Below are 19,535 nucleotides of genomic sequence, written 5' to 3'. Positions count from 1 at the left end.
GTGTAAGGTTCGGCGCATTATAAGTAATGCGTATTAGTCGAACCTAATTGCTGACCATCCTTGATAAGCTAAGTGAAAAGATCGGCTCTTAAATGTGTAGTCGTATCAGCCGAACCATGTTGGTGAATTCCATAGTATTCGTAGCAATAGGTTCGGCGCAAATGTCCAATTTCATAATAAGCCGAACTATTTGGAAGTTATAAGAATATTCTAGAAACAAGTAAATTACTAAACAGCCCATAAAGTGATATAAAAGCAAAAAATTCCTCATTGGGGTCAAAGCATAAGAAACATCGAAGAACATCTTCTCTAGCCGAACCAACTCGGAGAAAACAGTTACGTTCATATTTCATCGCCGAAATTAATCGTCGATGCATAAAAACTTGATCGTCGATTAAACACAACTATAAAATGGCTTGTGGAAAACAAAAAGCAATGGGTAGGCAGTCCAAATCTTCTTCTAATCCGTCAAATGAAGACCAACAACCATTGGGAGGAGTTCAAACCGAAATTGACAAAGAAGTTCAATCAAGTGAAGAAGAAACCCAAGAAATGTGGATTATAAGGTATTTCTACAAACCCAACTATTTAATTTGTTGCTAAATGCAGTATCTTTGATTGTTAGATTAGGTTTAATTAGAAAAACCTAGGAATTTTTCTTGCACAGAAAAGATCGGCTGAAAACATGTTATTTATTACAAGCCGAACTTATATTGAAGAACAGTTCGGCATATTCTAAACATTGTCGAACTTTGTATATCTGTTTCGACTGGGATACGTATAAGCCGAACTTGTCACTGTAATTTTTATTATTTAGGATGTGTTGTATATTCTGTAGGATTATACTTAATAATGGTTTTGTAATATGTATAGGAAACAATATGTATAGGAAACAAAAGGGTAAAAGTAAAAACTTGGAAGAAGATGTGGAAGATCAACCTGATGTGGAAGTTCAACAAGAATCAGCCTAAGAGAAGCAAGATACTACACCACGTACTATTGGGTTGCACATTCCTGATGATGATGATGTAATCTCTGCGCGAGAAGATGGTATACCACACGGTCTTCCAGCCGACGGAGGCAAGGTATTTATTGGTTACAGAGAGTCTTGGGATAAGAGGATATATGAAACTCCTGACCATTGTCGTGCAGTTCGAGTTTTAAGACATCAAAGGGTTGCACATTGGGATTTGCATAAGGAGGTTCCTGAGGTGATTCCTATAGTTCAAGCCTCTGGTTTATGGCCTTCCATTAGATATGGTCATCAGGAATGTGATAGTGTGGCGTCCTTCGCCTTTGCCGAGAGATTCGCTCCGGAGACTTACACATTTCATCTCCCCTTTGGCGAGATTACGATCACTCCTGACGACGCAAATAAGATTACGGGCCTTAGTGTAACAGGCGAAAACGTGGATGCTGCATTCTATAATATGAGTTGGGATGAGTTGCACAAGTTGGCGGAGGAAACTCTAGGTTGGCCAAGATTAATAACCGAACTAGAGTTTTGTTGTTCTGTAAAAGATGTGTCTTCTATCCGAGATGATAAAGGTGCATGCCACAAGAAAAACAAGAAGTTTAAGTTGTTGAGGTTGAAAAACTATTTTTCGGATACAGCGGAGAAGGCGAAATATGGAAAGTTGGTGATGACTGAGGAGTTAGTGAAGCAAACTGCAACAGCATATATGTTTTACACTCTTGGAAGAGATATCTTTCCGACCTATCTGGGAACAAGGTGAGTGCTCAATATCTCCACTTTTTCAAGGATGTTCACTCCGTTAATAGTTATGCTTGGGGGACAGCGTCACTTTCCTAACCACTCAATCAACTCGCACAAGCCTCTAGGTTGGAAAGTACAAACATTGGAGGGAATTTCACTATTCTTCAGGTAATTATATTCATGAAATATGAATTTGTTGTTCTTTCTAACTAAAATAGTGGTAGTTCAGTGAAAGGTTCGACGCAAAATGAAACATAAAAAACAAGCCGATCCTTGTACTTTCAAGGTTCGACAAATACATGAATTTTTATTGTCTTCCGAACCTTGACAGTTCAAGAATCGGCTTGTGTTGTAGGATTGGTTTGCAGCCGAACCTTGCACTGAACTACCACTTTTTCGGTTAACAGTAGGAATTCACTTTTTGAATATTGTCTGAATTATTCATTAACAGTAGGAATTCATTTTCTTTGGTCGAGGATATATAGGTGTGGGTATATGATCATTTCCCAAATTGGCTAAAACACATGACAGTTGGGTTAATACAACGCCAACTGCGGCTCGATATGAGTTCGAGGAAAGCAAGATAAGGAATAAGAAAGAAATGTTTATTAAGTTGAGAGAGACATTAGACTCTTTGGATGGGAGTGACGTGGTATTTGATCCATATTTGAGAGATCTTCAAGAAGATTATGTTGTCCAAGATAATCGTATGCCGATAGGTATGTACTATGGACCTTTGTTTTATCCAGGTGGTTTTGTAATATATGATCCTCGTCGAGTACTACGTCAATTAGGATCTATCCAAACACTCCCAGTGGTTAACGATAAGTTCAAGTTGATGCCATTGTGTTCCAAGGGAACCAAAAGCACCAACTCTTCGTGGTCTCCCAAATATAATCCAAAACCAACCTTAGAATACTGGAGAAAGTTGGAACCCAACAAGTTAAATACGTCTCACTTACAAATTTTGGATGAATATCCTCGTGAAGTTGAGCCGGGCTACATGGATTGGTATAATGAAATTTCACATCCCCTGATTATTAATACAGAAAGTCAAGTTGTAGCTGACAGGGAGAAGACAAAGCTCGCCAAAAAGAAGTCCAAGACTGTTAACATTCAAAAGGCATACAAAACAATGGTAAACGATTTTTTCAATTTTTAGTTGTTTAATTTTTACACGTTTAATTGTTAGTTCTTAAATATTAAAACTCTTGACTTTTCTATCCTTAGGTTGCGGCGGGTAAGGAGTTGTTGAAAAATTTGAAGATAAGACTTTCCTGCAAAACTACGATGACGGTGGAGGAGCAAGAGGATTGGTATAACAAGTGGGATGCAGTTATAAATAAAGGAAAAGGACCGGATAAACCCGCAAAAAGGCCGACGATCAAGAGAGCACGGCAAGAAGGTGAAGGCTAAATTCGTGTTGGTAGGGGCGGGCCAAGTGGTGAAGACGACGAGAATTTCCGTCCAAAAGGGAAAAGAGGTCATGGTCAGTGAACTATAAGTTTGGATGTGTAAACTGCCTTGAATGTCCGTATTTTCTTTGTTAAGTACACTTTCTTTGTTATTAGCCGTTAAGTACTCTTACTTTGTTATGGTTTGTTAAATATACTTGTTTGGTTAAGTACCTTGAATCGTATGTTTTAATATATTGTAAATTGGTTTTATATGTTTGGGTTTATATGTTAAGTACCTTGGGTTCAGCTCAAACGAGTATTTTCGTAATAGCCGAACCCTGTGATCGTACGGTTCGGCTGATAAGTAAATTGTTCATAGGAGCCGAACCGTACACTGATGGATGTACAGTACAACAACTAGTTTTTTTTCCCAAAAAATATATTCGTTAAAACCTTTACTATATATAGTATTCTATTTATAGTATTGGCTTTGCGTAACTTATTTGGATTTGCGTAATTTACTTTTCCTTCTCTATTCATTCATGGAACCATTCACCGTAGAAGATGATAAAATGCTTGTTCGAGCTTTCATCCGCACTTATCGTGTTTATGGTGAACGTCCTGATATGCATTATTCGATGTTTTGGAAAAGAGTAAAAGAATTTCATTTTCGGTTAGATGGAAATCCGAAACAGCGTAAGCGGCCGGAATTAGCTGAAAGATTCCAGCGAATCCGTTATACGATGAAAGATTACATCAGAGTATTAGGATGGGTTAATCAATATCATCCCAGCGCAACTAATGAAGAAAAAGTGAGTAATCCAAAAGATTTATGTTGCTATATGTAATTTAATTTTCTTTTTGTATAACTAAATTTTCATTCCTTTTTATTTAGGAAGCAAGAATTCAAAACCTTTGGGAAATACTCCATGGAGGAAGATACGATCTCGGAATATGTTACAGATGGCTGAAGAGAAGAATTCCGAGATTTATAAGAGAACTTTGCGACGAGATACACTAGATGGTCGAGTATTGTAAGGTTCGGCTTATAAAATAAAATTCGAGTCTGCCGAACCTTGTAGTTTTTTCAAAATTTGAAGAACTAGTCGTTGGACTTTCAAAAAATAACCGTTACAAATAGTACAATTTATCAACATATATATACCCACGTATGGTATCTCATTATCAAAACACAAAATGGCAACCTCTAGTCCTAAGTATATTCTAGAAGAAGATTTGTCTCTTTGCAAACATTATGTAACGTACTATCCGGAGAAGGGTGCTGAGCGACGGGTAAAGGGGATAATGAGTATGTACTACTTGGTCAGAATTCATGAAGCATTCACCAACGAAACAGGTATTTCTAATAATCGGGATAGCGCATCATTGTTTTGTCGAATTGAAACAATTAAAAATAAAGTTAAGGACTTCATAGCTATGGTCCGGATCGTCAACCGATATCGGCTTAAAGGTGAAACAAATGATGAGATTGTTGTTCGAGCTCTAGAGGAATGGCAAAAATGGAAAGGAAAAAAATTCAAATATGAACCTCACTACATCATCCTTCGGAAGTTTCTCATAACTCGTTTAGGTTATTAGAAGCTTGTAATGGTTACTTTGTAATGAATAGTTTGTAATGGTGATTTTATGATTTTATGATTTCAAACGGGTTTGGTAATATAATTTCAGCAATAAGTTCGTCTATTGTCATAAATATTGTTAACTTCTTTGTTACTTGTTTCACCTTTATCCTTTCTTGGTCGACCACATTTCTTTGAAAGTTTCACTTCATCCATCTTTTTATCTTCTCTATTACCTTCTTCTCTTCTTCGTACTTTGCAACATGGTACTCGACCCCGATTGGATCCCTTCCAATAGGACCCTTTTTTTGCCAAGTACATTCGCTTTTTCTCTTTGCTCTTTTCGGGTTTCTTTGGAGGGTGGCCTACCTTTTTGTGGCCCCTTTTCCGGTTCTAGTAAACCTTGTTGTGTGTGAGGATAGAGGATTGGCATCATGTTGTGCCATAAGATTTGTTTTTGAGCTCGGAACATCCCACGGTACATCTCGGCCAACCATTTTCCATACGGTGTGTCCCGAATCTCTACATCATCGTCATCGTCGGGGATAGGGTCAAAACTCAATTGTTTCCAATGAGGATCAATATCCTCAAAAGGTACCATATAATCCTTGTACCGAAGTAGATCATGCCGACACGAAAGTCCCATGCTTTCCCTCATTTTGCAAACACACTCTTCTTGGGAGTTAGCATCCATTTTGTCCATCAAATGCACTTCCTTCATTATAAGTTCAAGGCACAAATGAGAGACCCGATGGATTAGTCCCCGAAGCCTCTTATCATCCAAAAAATCATCATGCTTCATCATTAGACTTTTCTCGAATAACGTTTTAATTCTTATAACACCACTCATGAAATAGTCTTCCATTGCTTCAAACACCGTGACGAACGTGTCCACGCACCCAAATAGATTCCTCTTCAAACGATAGTGAGCCGACTCTACCATACTTGTAGCTTGGTTGTCGAAGTGCTTGTGGTGGTTTTTAAATGCCCTTAAAAATCTATGTTTGTTGGTATCCAAGGATTTCTTGCGTAAATATATAATGATTTCCGGGTATTTGACGCTCCAATTCGCAATGAGTTTTGCAACATTTTCTTCATACACTTCTTCGGTGATTGACCATACCAAAGCATCCCAATCGTTGGAGAAACATGCCCACATCATTTCATTAGCCTCATATTCTTTCTTGAATTGTTTCTTCTTCACTTGTCGTTCTCCATACGGTAATTTAGCAATCTTCTCTAGCTCTTTCAACTTAAGCGGTTGAATTATCGGTTGGCATTTTTTCCTAACATTATTCCATATATGAAAGGTACAAAGAAAGTTCTGCGCGTCTTGAAATACCTTCCTTATAGCAAACAACAATGCCGCCTCTTGGTCGGTTACCATGATCTTTGGAAGAGCATCCTCTCGGAAGACTAACTTCACTTGTTCCAATGCCCAAACATAACTTTCTTTCAACCCATCTTTCAAAAAACAAAAATCAACAGTGAAAGGTGACTTGGTTGACGTGTGACCAACAACGTTCATCAAGGGCATCTCATACTTATTGGTCTTGTAAGTGCAATCCAATATGAGAACTTGTGGGAAGCATAACGCCAACTTTACGCATTCTGTATGGGCAATAAAAAGGTGTGTCACATGGCCGAATTCATCCAATTTCTTTTGGCAAGCATAGTTCTTCTTTTGCGCCAACCACAATAATTGTTGCATCACCAACCTACCTTGCAAATCCTTCCTTCTCAAATTACTTCTAGCGTTATAGATTCGTTGCAACGTATTCTTGTTATTCTTATCATCCTCCTTCAATTTACTAAGAATTTTAGAGGGTGCCATACGTGCTCGTGTCATTTAATCTACCTCCGCATATTCATGAGCTTTGAGTCTTCCGGGTCTATAATGTCCATGAAGATCCTTTGGACGTGGATGGTTATGACGGCAATCCATATCTTTATTCATGGTGAAAACCCTTTCATTTGAGTTCCAATTGAAGAGGATTTTGAAGGGACAATTTATCTTCCTTGATTTAGTCTTATACTTTTTCCCGGTCTTCCCAACATACACCTCACCCTTTTTCTTCTTGCTTACTTTCTTCCCACCTCTCTCACAAACCATCTCAACCCGCTCCTTTCGGCTTTGTCTTCCTTTAACTAGGACACAATTGATTTTCCAACCATGTTCCTCATCCCATTGAACAACTTCATCTCGAGTTTTCCACGTCTACATGGTGACAAGTATAAAAATTAAGTTTTATTAATGATTTTGAATACAACATACTTGAAAAAATAATAGAAAAACATAAATTAGATTACCTACCAAGTCAGTTTGGAAGTGATATTTAGTATCTCCATGAATGACATCAACAGGCGGTGGTTGATCCTCCATAGTTTCCATTTCAGGAACAATCTACAACAATATCACATACGTTCAGGGTAAGGTTCGACTGATTCGTAAAAATACTTGAAAGACGATCTTACGGTTCGGCTGGTTCGAGTTAGAATTACAAAGACGAACTAGTAAACATATAAGGGTTCGGCTCATTGGGGACTAACATTATAATCCGAACCAGAACAATTAAGATTTATCAAAACAATAAAACTATGTTCGGTTGGAATACGTGACAGCCGAACATGACACTGTAATTCAGAAATATTTTAGTACAGGGTTCGGCTTATAATAGAACAACATTCTAAGCCGAACCAAGTAAATTAATTGGCGCGAAAAAAAATTCAAGGACAGTTCGGCTTATATAGAATTCAATCGTATAAACCGAACTGTTCTTATATTTCAAGGTTCGGCATCCAAATTATTTGCCGAACCTAACCCTGTTGCGCCGAACTAAGTTCAAAAATCCAAACTTTTGGTGGATTCAAGCTACAAAATGGATATTAAACAACGTCTACAACCATACTTGTGTATGGTTCCACATCAATGTACTCATCTTCTGGATTTGGCTCCACAAAGGAATCATCTTGAGCTTGAGAAAAAAGTTGAGTTTGAGATTGAATTTGGGTAAAATCGTTTTCATAATCCAAAAAATAAGCCATCTCCGGAACTCCATCGTAATTGATATGTATTTTCTTAGCTTTACTTGATGAAGATTCACCTTCCTCACTCGAATTTGGATCACACATGTTTCAACAATCACAATATCACAAAAGAAAAAATAAAGTTTTTTTTCTCTACTCCTCCTCTTCTTCTTCTTTAATAACTCATTCAATCTCTTTAAAAAGATAATTATTATCCTAAATTAACACTAATACAAACTATAATCATTAACAACTAATCATTAAAATTAACACTAATCATCCAAGGGTATTTTAGCATTTTTAAAAATTGCTAGATAAGGGACAGCCTAAAAACATTATTTCCAACCATGTTTTTGTCTTATTCCCCAGAATTTTCTTGTATGCCCCAAATGATGGTACCAAAATTTCTCCTGCCGTGAAATTCAGGTGAGGTCGAGGGAGTGAGCTGCATACTTGGCGTTTGAAGAATTGTTCGTATGGAACTGTGGAGCACGAGCCGATGGATGAAGGACTAGTGTATTAGTTGAGCTCACCTCTTCTTATTCTCACAAATGTTTATGAGTTGTCTCTGTCCCATGTATGCCTTGGCTACCCGTACTTAGCATTGTATCCACTATCCACTTCGCTAAGTAGCCTTAAATATACAGTAAATATTAAGGAAAGCAGAAAACCTATTTTTAGCTAAAGTTTGGAAATGCATGGCGTTTCCTGATTGGTTTCTCTGCTTTTCTGCATCTCTACAGCTGTAAAGACTAGACAGAGAGAGAGAGAGAGAGAGAGATAGAAAGAAACAGTAGTGGGTTTAACAGAGACAGAGAGAAGTAACTTTACTGAGACACAAAAATGGAAATGGAAGTTAAAACTCTGGTAATGGGCAGTAGTACTAGTGATATTAAATATCTCCAAATATTGTCTCTTCAATCTTCCTCCATTCTTCTTCTTTTCTCTAAAGCTCTCATTCTGTAATAACATTATTATTCCATCATCTCCATCTTCAACAACTAATGAACTTATATCTAGCTAAGATGTCTTTTACCCCTTCCAACTACTGTTTCAGCTAATCAACAAGCCGTTCCATTGAACAGAATATCACCTGATTGCTACACTCACTGTCTCTACGTTTCTGATGGATTCGAGAGTACTAAACAGGAAGTCTTCAAAACTTTTCCACATCAAAACCCTCATTTTAAACCCCTCGAAAATTACCCTCCAAGTATTCGTGATACCATGAAGGTAGCCTTAGACTTGGATTTTGTTCATCTTGCTATTACATTTTCTCAAGCTGATATCCTGTTAAGTTTTTTGATTTTGTGGAACATTACGTTTCTCAGCTGACAACCCTGGAAGGCATGGGTTATGATGTTGAGAAGCTCTGGGAAAGATATCATGAGCTTATGAGTATTGCAGTAGATGAAGCAAATAACAGAAAAATCAAGGAGGAACTTGAAGCAAAGATGAGAGATTTAGAAGGTAAAGCACAAATCACTCGGAATAGGATGGCTGTGTTAAGAAAAGAAATGGTGCAGTTAGAAGCTAGTTCAAAGATTCAAGTAGAAGGAACCCAAAATCTTGAGTCCAAGATTAGGAAGTGCACTTTAAAAGAAGAGGTGAACTTTGTGAATTTTAAAGCGGCTGCTACAAAACCTTGGTAGTAGTAGCAAAGGCAAGGGCAAGGACTGGTTCTTTGACTTCAGTAGTAGTAGAAAAGTAGATCACATGAATATTAAGTTCCTAGTATGATTTTAATGGTAGTAGTCTGGTTCTTTCACTTTACTAGTAGTAGTATTATTAGAAATAGATCATAGGAATATGGAGTTGCTAGTATGAACTCAAATCTCTGTTGTAACACTTTATTTCCTTGAATGAAATTTAGTGTTTTTTCCTGTAATTCCTTATATTTTGTGAAGATTTCTTCAAAAGATTTGGGTGTTTGATTCTATAATGTTGCATTATAGATTTTACGTTCCTAATAGCAGTGCTGCTGTTAGTGCATAATAACGCACATTTGTAGATGGAAGCTTAGTTTTTGCTGCATCCAATTGAAAAAATTACCAGTCTTATGATCCTCTGTAGGCGTTAGTCCTAAAATCACAATGGGTGGGTTACTAATCCATTCATAGAGTGAGAGAATAGTGTAGCCCAATATTCTTGTGTTAATGCAGGCACCAGGCAGTCTTGAGCCTTCTTAATTTCTATATACTTTAACCATGAACTAAAAACATTTTTTAATCAAAACTAGAATACAACTGATCAGAATGACAAAGACAGAGAGAGGAGGAATAACATCCCTCCTCACCTATTCTCTCTCTGGTAATTACAGTTGAAAATTAATGGTCATGCCAATCTTATGATAGTGTCACATCTTGACATGACAATGGTAGGAGGGTACAAAATTTTAAGTTTTTTTGCAAAAAATATATCTTTCAGATCTTGTTTTTGTGCAACTTCTTATGCCTTTCTTATTGAGGAGTTAAAGCTGGAACCCGGTACCTCCAGATTTTTCTCAAACATTGGTAGCATGTAAGTGGGTTTCCCTTGAATTTAATGAAAATGCAGATGGTACTATAGAAAGGTACAAATGCAAGGCTAGTTACTGAAGGTTTTCATCGATTAGAAACAAAGCTTAGACTGACACTTCTACTCCTGTAGTTAAAGTGTTAAACCAACTATATTTAACTTACACTTTAAAAGAAGGGACATGACATGCGACCCACGCCTTAAATATAAGTACAGCACGGAACCAAAATTAGGATTCATGAACACCGAACACGCCTAATCTGGGCTCATCCAAATGGTTTCTGTGACACCTAAAGTGCCTGTCATCCTCCTTTATACTCTGCAAAATACCTTCCCCAAAGTACAGCAAAGACCAAATTCAACATTGGCTACCAAGATAATTTCTCTAGTAAACCAAGGGCAAAGCAGAAAAGGTTTGCTTCTTTTCAACCAGCTTCAATCATTTGAAGTTAGAGTAACTGGATTCTTACTCACAGCTGTTCTCAAATGTTGTGCAAGACTTGAAGCTCTTAATGAAGGAAAACAGACCCATTGTGTAATATTCAAATATGGGTTCAATAAGGACTTGATTCTAATGACATCTCTAATGGATATGTATTTTAAATCCAGAAGCGTTTGTGAAGCTCGTAATGTGTTTGATGAAATGACTGAAAGAGATGTGATAGCAGTTAATGGAATGATCAGCGGGTTATGCCGATGCAATTTAACATCAGAGGCAGTTCAAATATTTGAGAAAGACGTGGGGTCATGGAATTCATTGATTTCAGGCCTTGGTCAGAATATGGAGGGACTTGGAGCTCTGAATTTCTTTAGGATAATGCGATCAGAAGGAATGAAAATTGATCTTACGACGATGGTAAGTGTGCTATCGGTTTCTGCTGACTTAGCAGCTTTGGTTAATGGTCAACAAGTACATTGTTTGGTTATTAAACATGGCTTTGAAATGTATCTTCCAATTGGGAACGCTACAGTTGATATGTACGCAAAAAGTGGGTGCATAAATGATGCGTTGCTTTGTTTTAACAATATCACATCTAGGAATGTAGTTTCTTGGACTTCTTTGATATTGGGTTTAGGGAAACATGGACTTGGATATGAAGCTCTGAGAGCTTTTGATCAAATGGAAATGGAGGGAGTTGTACCGAACAATGTTACATTCTTGGGTGTTTTATATGCATGTAGTCATGCAAGGTTGGTGGAGCAAGGATTAGAAGTTTTCAACAAAATGATTTATAAATACTCTTTCAATCCCATGATGGAGCATTATACATGCATGGTTGATCTCCTCGGACGAGCTGGAAAACTTGAAGAAGCACGTGTATTCATCGAGAAAATGCCAGTTAATCCTGACGTCAAGCTTCTGACTGCATTCCTTAGTTCGTGTTTTTCTTTCATGAATGTAGAGTTAACAAGAAAAGTGGGGGAGAAGTTACTTGAGTTGCAGCCTGATGACGCAGGAGCTTATATATTGTTATCCAACTTCTATGGATTGGTTGGAGATTTGGAAGGTGTTGCAAAGGTTAGAAGGTTGATGTCCAGCAGGGGAATCAGGAAGGAAAAAGCTTGTACGTGGATTGAGATTAGGGGAAAAGTTTATGTCTTTGAATCAGGAGATAGATCACATCTGCTCCATAAAGAGATCTATAGTTATTTGGAGGAACTAATCAAGAAAATGAAGAAAATTGGATACGTACCGAATTTAAGCTTAGTGGTGCAGAATGTGGATGATCAGAGAAAAGAAGAAATATTGTTAGGTCACAGCGAGAAGCTTGCGATTGTATTTGGGCTTCTTAGCACGCCGCCAGGTTCTATGATCACGATTGTCAAGAATCTTCGAATATGTATAGATTGTCATGCAGCAACTGCGTTTATCTCGAAAATTGCAGGGAGAGAGATTGTGGCAAGAGACTCAAGTCGGTTCCATCGGTTTAAAGATGGATTATGTTCTTGTGGAAACCACTGGTGAAAGCTCGGGGTCTGATAGAAATGATGCACAGTGCACATTTGCTTAAGAAAGTAAGAATTACTATCTTATTTCAAAATTTTAAATTGTGACAGATCCCAGTCTGTAAGACATTATTATGAAAGAAAAGCAAACATTAACAATTGCAAAAGCATATTATGTTGGGGTTTCATTTCATAAGGCGGCTTGATTAGACACTGTGCTGTTCATCCTGTAAAATTTTCTCTCTGGACTTCCAAGTACATCTAGATCTTCAAACAATCTGTAAGAGGGAATAAATGCTTTTTGTCCTATTGCAGGATTAGGGTTTCTCATAACCACCATGGCCTGTTCTTCTCCATACATAGCAGGACCATGGTTTCCATTTGCTGGGACTACAGCAAATTGTTGCATGGGCATGTATGAAGCCGGAGAAGCATTAACATGATGCATTAGAGATGTAGAAGGTGTTGTCATAGCTAACGCAATCTGGCCACCGTTCACATGCGCCGTTGTTGCCCAAGGTGGGGGAGGACAGGCAGATGAGAAATTAGGTAGTTGAGGTTGTGTTTGTGGTTGAGGATGAAATTGAGCTTGGACCCAAGGGGCAACATAACTCCCGTATGGTAACTGATTTTCTACATAAGGGTGGGACCCATAAGGATGCCCATTTGTGGTTGGTGACGCGCTAGGAGACATCGGTAGTTGAAGCATGTTTTGGTTTGAGGGTGATAGAGGTGTTAGAGTAGATTGAGGTGAAATTGTGGTCGTTGATAGTGTGATGCTCAAATGATCAACCAGGTCTTGCTCTTTCATATTAGTCCTCACAGGCGGAGGTGGGGTTGTCAGAACCAAAGAACTGAATGGGTTGGTGCTTATGGAAGCTGTTGCTGGAACCATTGATGCTTCTGGAGTTAGGATGTCGATTAGATCATATGAATCAGCACCACCAGCATTTGCAGTAAGGTTAGATTTATTTCTGGTTTGCCTGCATTTGGGTTTACAAAGATTTTTAGTCATGAATATGCTAAATGTGACATTTGGAAATCTTAAAGAATGTCAATAAGTGTCATTGAAGTAGAATAACAAAATAAAACGAAATAGGACCAACCTGTGAAGCAACATTACATGATCATTCTCTTCTTCCTCCTCTTCAACTTGGTTCTTTTTGGAAGTATTCATGTCTGTTTCTGTCTCATTTGATATTGGGATCAGTTCAATTACTTCAGATGGCGCAGGGCTCACTTTCTCCACTTCAGTTTGTTTAGGGCTCATGTCTATGATTTCAGTTTGTCTTGGCATGTCTATTATTTCTGTTTGTTTGCACGTCGTGTCTACAATTTCGGTGTGTGTAGTGCTCCTTTTTGTGTTGTCAGATTGTCTAGGGATGGAGTTTTTTATCAGGACTTGACCAGACACTATGGCATCATATTTGGCAAGTACATTGTTTAGACTGTCATTCAAACGGAGGCCGTGCGTAAGGAGATCCTGATCACTGCCACATATGCACAAAAATTATCAAACGGGAGAATCTGACTATAAGACAGATTAGCTTCACAATCTGTTCGAATATAACTTAAAATATCTTCCCAAATGTTGTGGATAACTATAAAGTTGGCTGATGTAATGGGATTTATAGAAGACTCACCCATTTGAATTCAAGAACCGAGCAAGCTTTTTCTGGTTGCAGCGACACTGGTCCACAAGCTCAAGCATCACTTCGCGTTTGTTGGGCTGTATCAGAAGGGTATAAAATGTGTATATATTGTTATTAAGGTCTATAAGATTTTTGGTGTTCATTGTTAACAAGCATGATGCATGTACCTCGCCTTCATTAGGGGTAAAATTGTACAACATGTCAGCTAGGACCTCCTTAATACTCCGAATACAATCCATGTGTGATAAACTGAAGATGCAAATAACAGATAAACAGAGACAGTTTGAGAATTCAGAACAAAATGGGAATAGAAGAAACAGATGTGAAAAATAACCAGTAACATGAGCAGAGCTACAGTGCAGTAGTGCACTGAACTAGCTGCTTCAAATTCCTCACCTTAGACTTTCCACTTCTTCACTCTTATCCTGATCAGAAGATTCTGATTCTTTCAGGCTTAGTGAACTACTCCTTGACAGTTCTGACCCTGCTTGTGATTGTCCTTGTGTCAGCTGTTTAACAGGTGGTGTGCATGCTGGACTTGTATCAGCTGGGCGTTCAGGGAATTGTACTCCAGCTCTCTAGCATTAATACAAGCTTCTTAGCAATTTATCAGGTTTGGATGTGGTACTCAAAGCATAACGTTTGTTTCACAAATATGATATTTCGACCAGGTTTTGAGAATGTATCTGCCGCTTATTTCATGAATAAATAAAGTAGAGAATGTATATGGCCGGAATCAGCAACGCTTACCCTTAATTGGGTGTACGCCCAGTAATATTGAGGTCGTTTCCCATCGGCACCACCATATGCTTCTTGCCAAGTTTCAATCAGTATCAAAATCTTATCCCTCACTTGCGCATTAAACTGTTGATATTTCATACAATTATGCTCAAAAAAGCAGGCAAAAACTAAAACCCATGAAAATGAAGTGAGATGATATTAGTTAAGCAGTAAGCACATTATAGAAGGAACAGGTAGGTGCATTTTTACCGTCTTCCTAACGATCTTAATAAGTTCGCGGAGGATGTTTCGTTCACTTATTTGTAAGTGCAGGTAATCACCACAATTTTTCATCATGGTTTCCAAAAGCTTGAACACAAAAAGCAGAAGAGAATTAACAAAATAATTTCAAAAATGCAGCTATGATTGAGTTTGAGGATTCATTATTCGCAATTCATACCGTCAAAGCAAGTACTTGAATCTTTGGGTTCCTATGCTTCAATCTTTTCTTCAATGCCTTGACCATATCTTTTGTTAACCTGCCAGAATTCCAAAAGCAAACCATTGATGAATTTCTTACAAAAATTTGAGAATAAAAAGAAAGCTACATTTCGAAATCCTATACTATATTTTATTACCAGAGATTATTATTCATGGAATCACAAATAGCAGAGTTCATATGCCAATCAGGTCCGGCAAGCAATTCACTTGTTGCCTTATCAACTCTTGCCGTCAAGGAGGTAAACATTGTGTCTCTGGTACTTTCAAAACTTTCTTTGAAGATTGATTTTTATTTTCTTCGGATATAAATTAGTGATGGTGAGAGACCAATTTTAGAGTATAAATTTACCAACAAATTTAAAAATAGTTCCCAAGAAAATCTGCATTTGAAATGGATCTATTTGACCCTTTTTTTTCTTTTTCATTTGGCTGTTCTTATTTTTCGTTTTTTCTATTTTGGCCATGATGTCCTAATTTCAGTGCCAGTAAAACATAAAGGTTGATGCCAAATAACTCATTTTATTTAATAGTGTCACATATTACACGTTCGTTCATAAAATTACATCCATTACTGTCAATTTGCAGAAGTACTACGAGAAGAGCACATATTGCTATGACTATTATTAGAAAAACAGAGGCATAACACAAAGGAAAAGCAATGGCGAAGTTTTTACATAAATATGCATCATCTCATAGCTCTAAGGTCGTTAACGGCATCAAGGACGATAATGACCGCAATAACGAATGCCGAGTCATGATTTGGCTGCACAGTCACGTTAAAAGTATCCTTTCCGAGCACCACGCTGTTTACCGTGTGTTTCTTGTGCATCTGCAATCAATTGTTTAACAAGCAAGATTAAGACACTTTCCAGAATTCTCGAAAAAAGAAACTGCTAAATAAATTTACTTCAGAATGCTTACTTGAGCTATGATGTTGTTAGAATCTTTGTCTCCATCTCCGGCGTATACAGTACAAGATCTCTCCAACCAGTTACCTTTGACCTTGAAATCACACACATCCTCTTTTGTGTTGTTTGGTAAGAACACGTCTAGTTTGGTAGTCCACTGAATACAATGAGACTGTTTCGCAGTGAATACGAGGTCTTTCATATCTGTGCTATCTCCCTTGAAGACGTTAAACCTCCTGTGTGCAGTCATTACCTGAATATAAGAACCAAAATGCACATTGTGTGTTATATATAAATCTCCACATACTGGAATTCTGTGAAAATCAGCTGGTTATAAATTAACATCTCCACTGATTTGTTTGCCTCATTGATCGGGTGATTTCTGGATGATTAGCAAAACACAGGAATGCAATAAAATTATACCTTTTCAAGAATAGTGACAATAGGGACTCCACCAGGGTCACGTAAGACACGGTGGTGACGGACGAGAGTGAGCTCATCCTTGATATCGAAAACAGGATTTCCGTTAACATCTGAAACTGTATAGTTATCATGTGTCAATTTCAGAACCTTTCTGATAATTGAGAGGTCAACTGGATAAGGTGCACAGTACTTCGGACTAATAACTGAGATTGCACCACTAGTTACTGTGGGTGGACAGCTTGGTTGAGGTTGCCCGCCGGCTACGTAGTTACTGGATTTAGTGACAGCGTTGTTGCAGTGCTCTTGATTCATTTTTTGGAAACTAACTGGAAGGGATTAAAAAATTTCTTAGACAAGAGGGAGATATGAAACAAAGGATTAGGCTCACCTAATTTTTATACTTAGAAATTCTCATTTGTTTATTGATTTTTTGTCGGCCATGTAATATTTTATTAGTAAGAAAATGTATCTGGCAGTCAATTTATGTGCACAAGAAAATTCTCCAAGAGTTGAAATTTTGGGACTAAACGAATAAAATGTGTTGGAATTTAGCAGCCCTTATCTTATTCGTATCGATGGCTTTCTATAAAGTGGAGGAATGGGGAACCAGGGATTGATTTGTGTGTTGATATCACAAACCGATGTTTCATGATAAGGGACACCTACAAATTCAAAGGAAGATTTCGATACAAGGCCCACTTTTGTTTACTAGCTAGACTTAGGACATTTCCTATGGACTCAACAAATCAACGTTTTATCTAGATCCCACTATGAACTCAACAAAAGAGAAAAATGGTTAGGCAAACAAGCAAATTTATTAGTTTGCCCATTGCGTTTTTTTGCCTTTTCGCAACCACCAACGGATAAATCTGATTTTCATCATCCCACGGTTATAATTCTTTTCCCTATAAATTCAGCTCATTTCAACTCAAAATTCACACCAATTTTTTCTCTTCATTCACTATAATTTGTAGAAAGGTGTCTCGACCCTTGTTGGTTCAACGAGCTCAGTATAGTCGAGAAAAAGATCTATCTATTTATAGAAACTATGTGTTGTTACAAACTCAGCTTGCTGAAGCATACTATCCGGGTGTGAATTTCTGGAAGGATATTTACGAGAAGTTCTGCAGCGACACCCGTAATTCGAGTCGTCGTGCTATATGCGAAATAGAAAATCGTTTTCAGACAATTAAGAAAGAAGTAAGTGAGATTGTAGCTTTAACCAGGCAAGCCAATAGATATAGACTGAGTGGTGAAACTGATGCAGAAAAGGTTAGAAGATCTTTGGATGAATGGCGAAGATGGAAAAATATGGTTTCCCGTTTCCAAGATTGTTTCGAAATCCTTAAGCAGTTGAACACTTTCAACCCCTTCTTGTTAGATATTGTTTCACCGAGTACATTTTAATAAAGATGGTCAATTACAATTCTTTCGATTGGTTAATTGAGTTAGCATATTAAATAACAATTTCTTACTAGAAATAATTGTAATGCTTAATTTATATATATGTAATTTGATTTCGTAGGAAAGCACTACTTTTTATTAATTAAGATTAGAATTACATTAGTGGTCGAATTAAAAGTTACAACTCTTCTAATGTCGATCATCGTCACCTTCTTCACCACCATTCCATTATCCAAGATACGGAATACTCCCACTTGCAAACAAACTTAAGAATTGGCCTATATCTCCTCTGTAATTTTGAAACACAGAAGAGGGTGGTTGTAAACTGGAAGTTCCAAGAGGTTGCTTGTGGTGATGCAACAGTATAATAACCTTGATTCGGGCTCCAAGGTGAGACGATGTTGAAAGGAGTCTCGGGTCTGGTTCAAATACTTAATGTTGGGAAACAAGCACAGTCTGATTTTCTGTATCCAACACTTGTGTTTCTCCCACCACTTGTGTACCGTCAGGCTCGTGCCACGATGCACTGCTCCTATAAGTACTGCCAGAATGATCACGACCATCAACATTTATAGTTGGCTCAATCCAAACATGGCATCTGTCTGCCATTTTTGAACTGTCTGCAAGTGCAAGCTCTCCAGTTGCTGACTTAGATAATGCAGATCGTTAAGTTGTGCCTTCCATTTTTCTTCACTGGCCTCCACATTGTAATATGGATAGGTACGTTCAATAGCTTGAGAAACTATCGGGGTCTTGGTTGGCTCTCCTTGTGAAATTATGCTTGGTATCTCCCAATGTACTTCGGGCATATTTTATGAAGATGATGAAGAACTTCCATTTGTAGTGGGGTAAGTCATAAAGCATGGTTCTTCTGGAGGCGGCTGGCTGGGAATGAATTTCCTGTTACGACTTATACGTCCTAACGCCAGGAAATCAAATCTATAGATGTGCATGTTGTGAACACTGATAGTAGGCTTCACAATCGTATGGTACCATTGAAGATATTGTACTTCAGTAATATGAGATTGAGCATTTAATTCAAATCTCTCACATGGATGTTGTTGCAACCTATCATAATCTGATATGGGGATTTGCATCTGTTTTGGGGGTTGATCGCAATTGCAAAAATATGTTGTAACTGAAAAAGTAGTCTTTCTTCCAAATATCAAACACCCCTGTTCATTTCCGGGTGTAAAAAACAACTCTTCGAAGTGAATAACCAAGAATAATTTGTACCTGCAGATCTGTGAACTCAGGAAAATCGTCGTAAGGATGAACAATGACATTTTTGAGGCTTTGTGTCATTTGTTGATACCTATTAACAAAACTAGAAAGCGCTCTTTCGCTACCGGTGTTTCTTTCCCAGCCATTCTTGTGGTACATGTTCATTATTGGAATTCTAGAGGTATTGTCTCTAAGAATTGTTTGCCAACACGAAAATAGGTATACCACCAATACTGCAAATTAACATATATTTTAGTATATTGTCCTTTTTTTTGTTTATAAAAAATACTTTAATTTAAACACCATAATTTAGATAATTACCTCGATGACGCCCCAAAAACCAGTGAAGTTATGAACACCTATGGATGTCGCATCGATGGCGCTATAAAATTCTGCTAAAATTGTAGACCCCCAATCATAATTTGGTGCAGTTCCAAGATGTTGTAACACTTCAATCCAACCAACGTGAGCAACCTGGTTGAGTTAGGAAAGAACGTATGACCCAATAACTATAACAG

At 37.7% G+C, this 19,535-nt stretch overlaps 4 protein-coding genes across 4 annotated transcripts; 1 reads left to right on the top strand and 3 right to left on the bottom strand.

Annotated features, from left to right (window-relative positions):
* Positions 1-4,926: 4,926 nt before the first annotated feature.
* On the bottom strand, positions 4,927-6,543 carry LOC113312477. Its single transcript, XM_026561227.1, has one exon. It carries the CDS (start codon positions 6,541-6,543, stop codon positions 4,927-4,929), a length of 1,617 nt encoding a protein of 538 aa, XP_026417012.1.
* Positions 6,544-10,267: 3,724 nt separating this feature from the next.
* On the top strand, positions 10,268-12,396 carry LOC113313152 (pentatricopeptide repeat-containing protein ELI1, chloroplastic-like). The gene has a single exon (XM_026561882.1). The coding sequence runs from the start codon at positions 10,513-10,515 to the stop codon at positions 12,202-12,204; it is 1,692 nt and encodes a 563-aa protein (XP_026417667.1). The 5' UTR covers positions 10,268-10,512; the 3' UTR covers positions 12,205-12,396.
* LOC113313151 (TOM1-like protein 6) lies at positions 12,247-15,383 on the bottom strand. Its single transcript, XM_026561881.1, has 9 exons — positions 15,196-15,383; positions 15,018-15,096; positions 14,828-14,926; positions 14,588-14,701; positions 14,234-14,415; positions 14,005-14,086; positions 13,829-13,914; positions 13,292-13,675; positions 12,247-13,168 (listed from the first exon to the last, which is right to left on the bottom strand). Exons 1-9 carry the CDS (start codon positions 15,303-15,305, stop codon positions 12,376-12,378), a joined length of 1,929 nt encoding a protein of 642 aa, XP_026417666.1. The 5' UTR covers positions 15,306-15,383; the 3' UTR covers positions 12,247-12,375.
* Positions 15,384-15,557: 174 nt separating this feature from the next.
* Positions 15,558-16,764, bottom strand: LOC113313400 (protein LURP-one-related 15-like). The gene is made up of 3 exons (XM_026562159.1): positions 16,390-16,764; positions 15,980-16,219; positions 15,558-15,887 (listed from the first exon to the last, which is right to left on the bottom strand). The coding sequence occupies exons 1-3, from the start codon at positions 16,699-16,701 to the stop codon at positions 15,744-15,746; spliced, it is 696 nt and encodes a 231-aa protein (XP_026417944.1). The 5' UTR covers positions 16,702-16,764; the 3' UTR covers positions 15,558-15,743.
* Positions 16,765-19,535: the final 2,771 nt, after the last annotated feature.

This window comes from Papaver somniferum, chromosome 9 (assembly GCF_003573695.1).
Source record: "Papaver somniferum cultivar HN1 chromosome 9, ASM357369v1, whole genome shotgun sequence".
NCBI lineage: Eukaryota > Viridiplantae > Streptophyta > Magnoliopsida > Ranunculales > Papaveraceae > Papaver > Papaver somniferum.
This window is presented reverse-complemented; position numbering and strand designations above follow the sequence as displayed.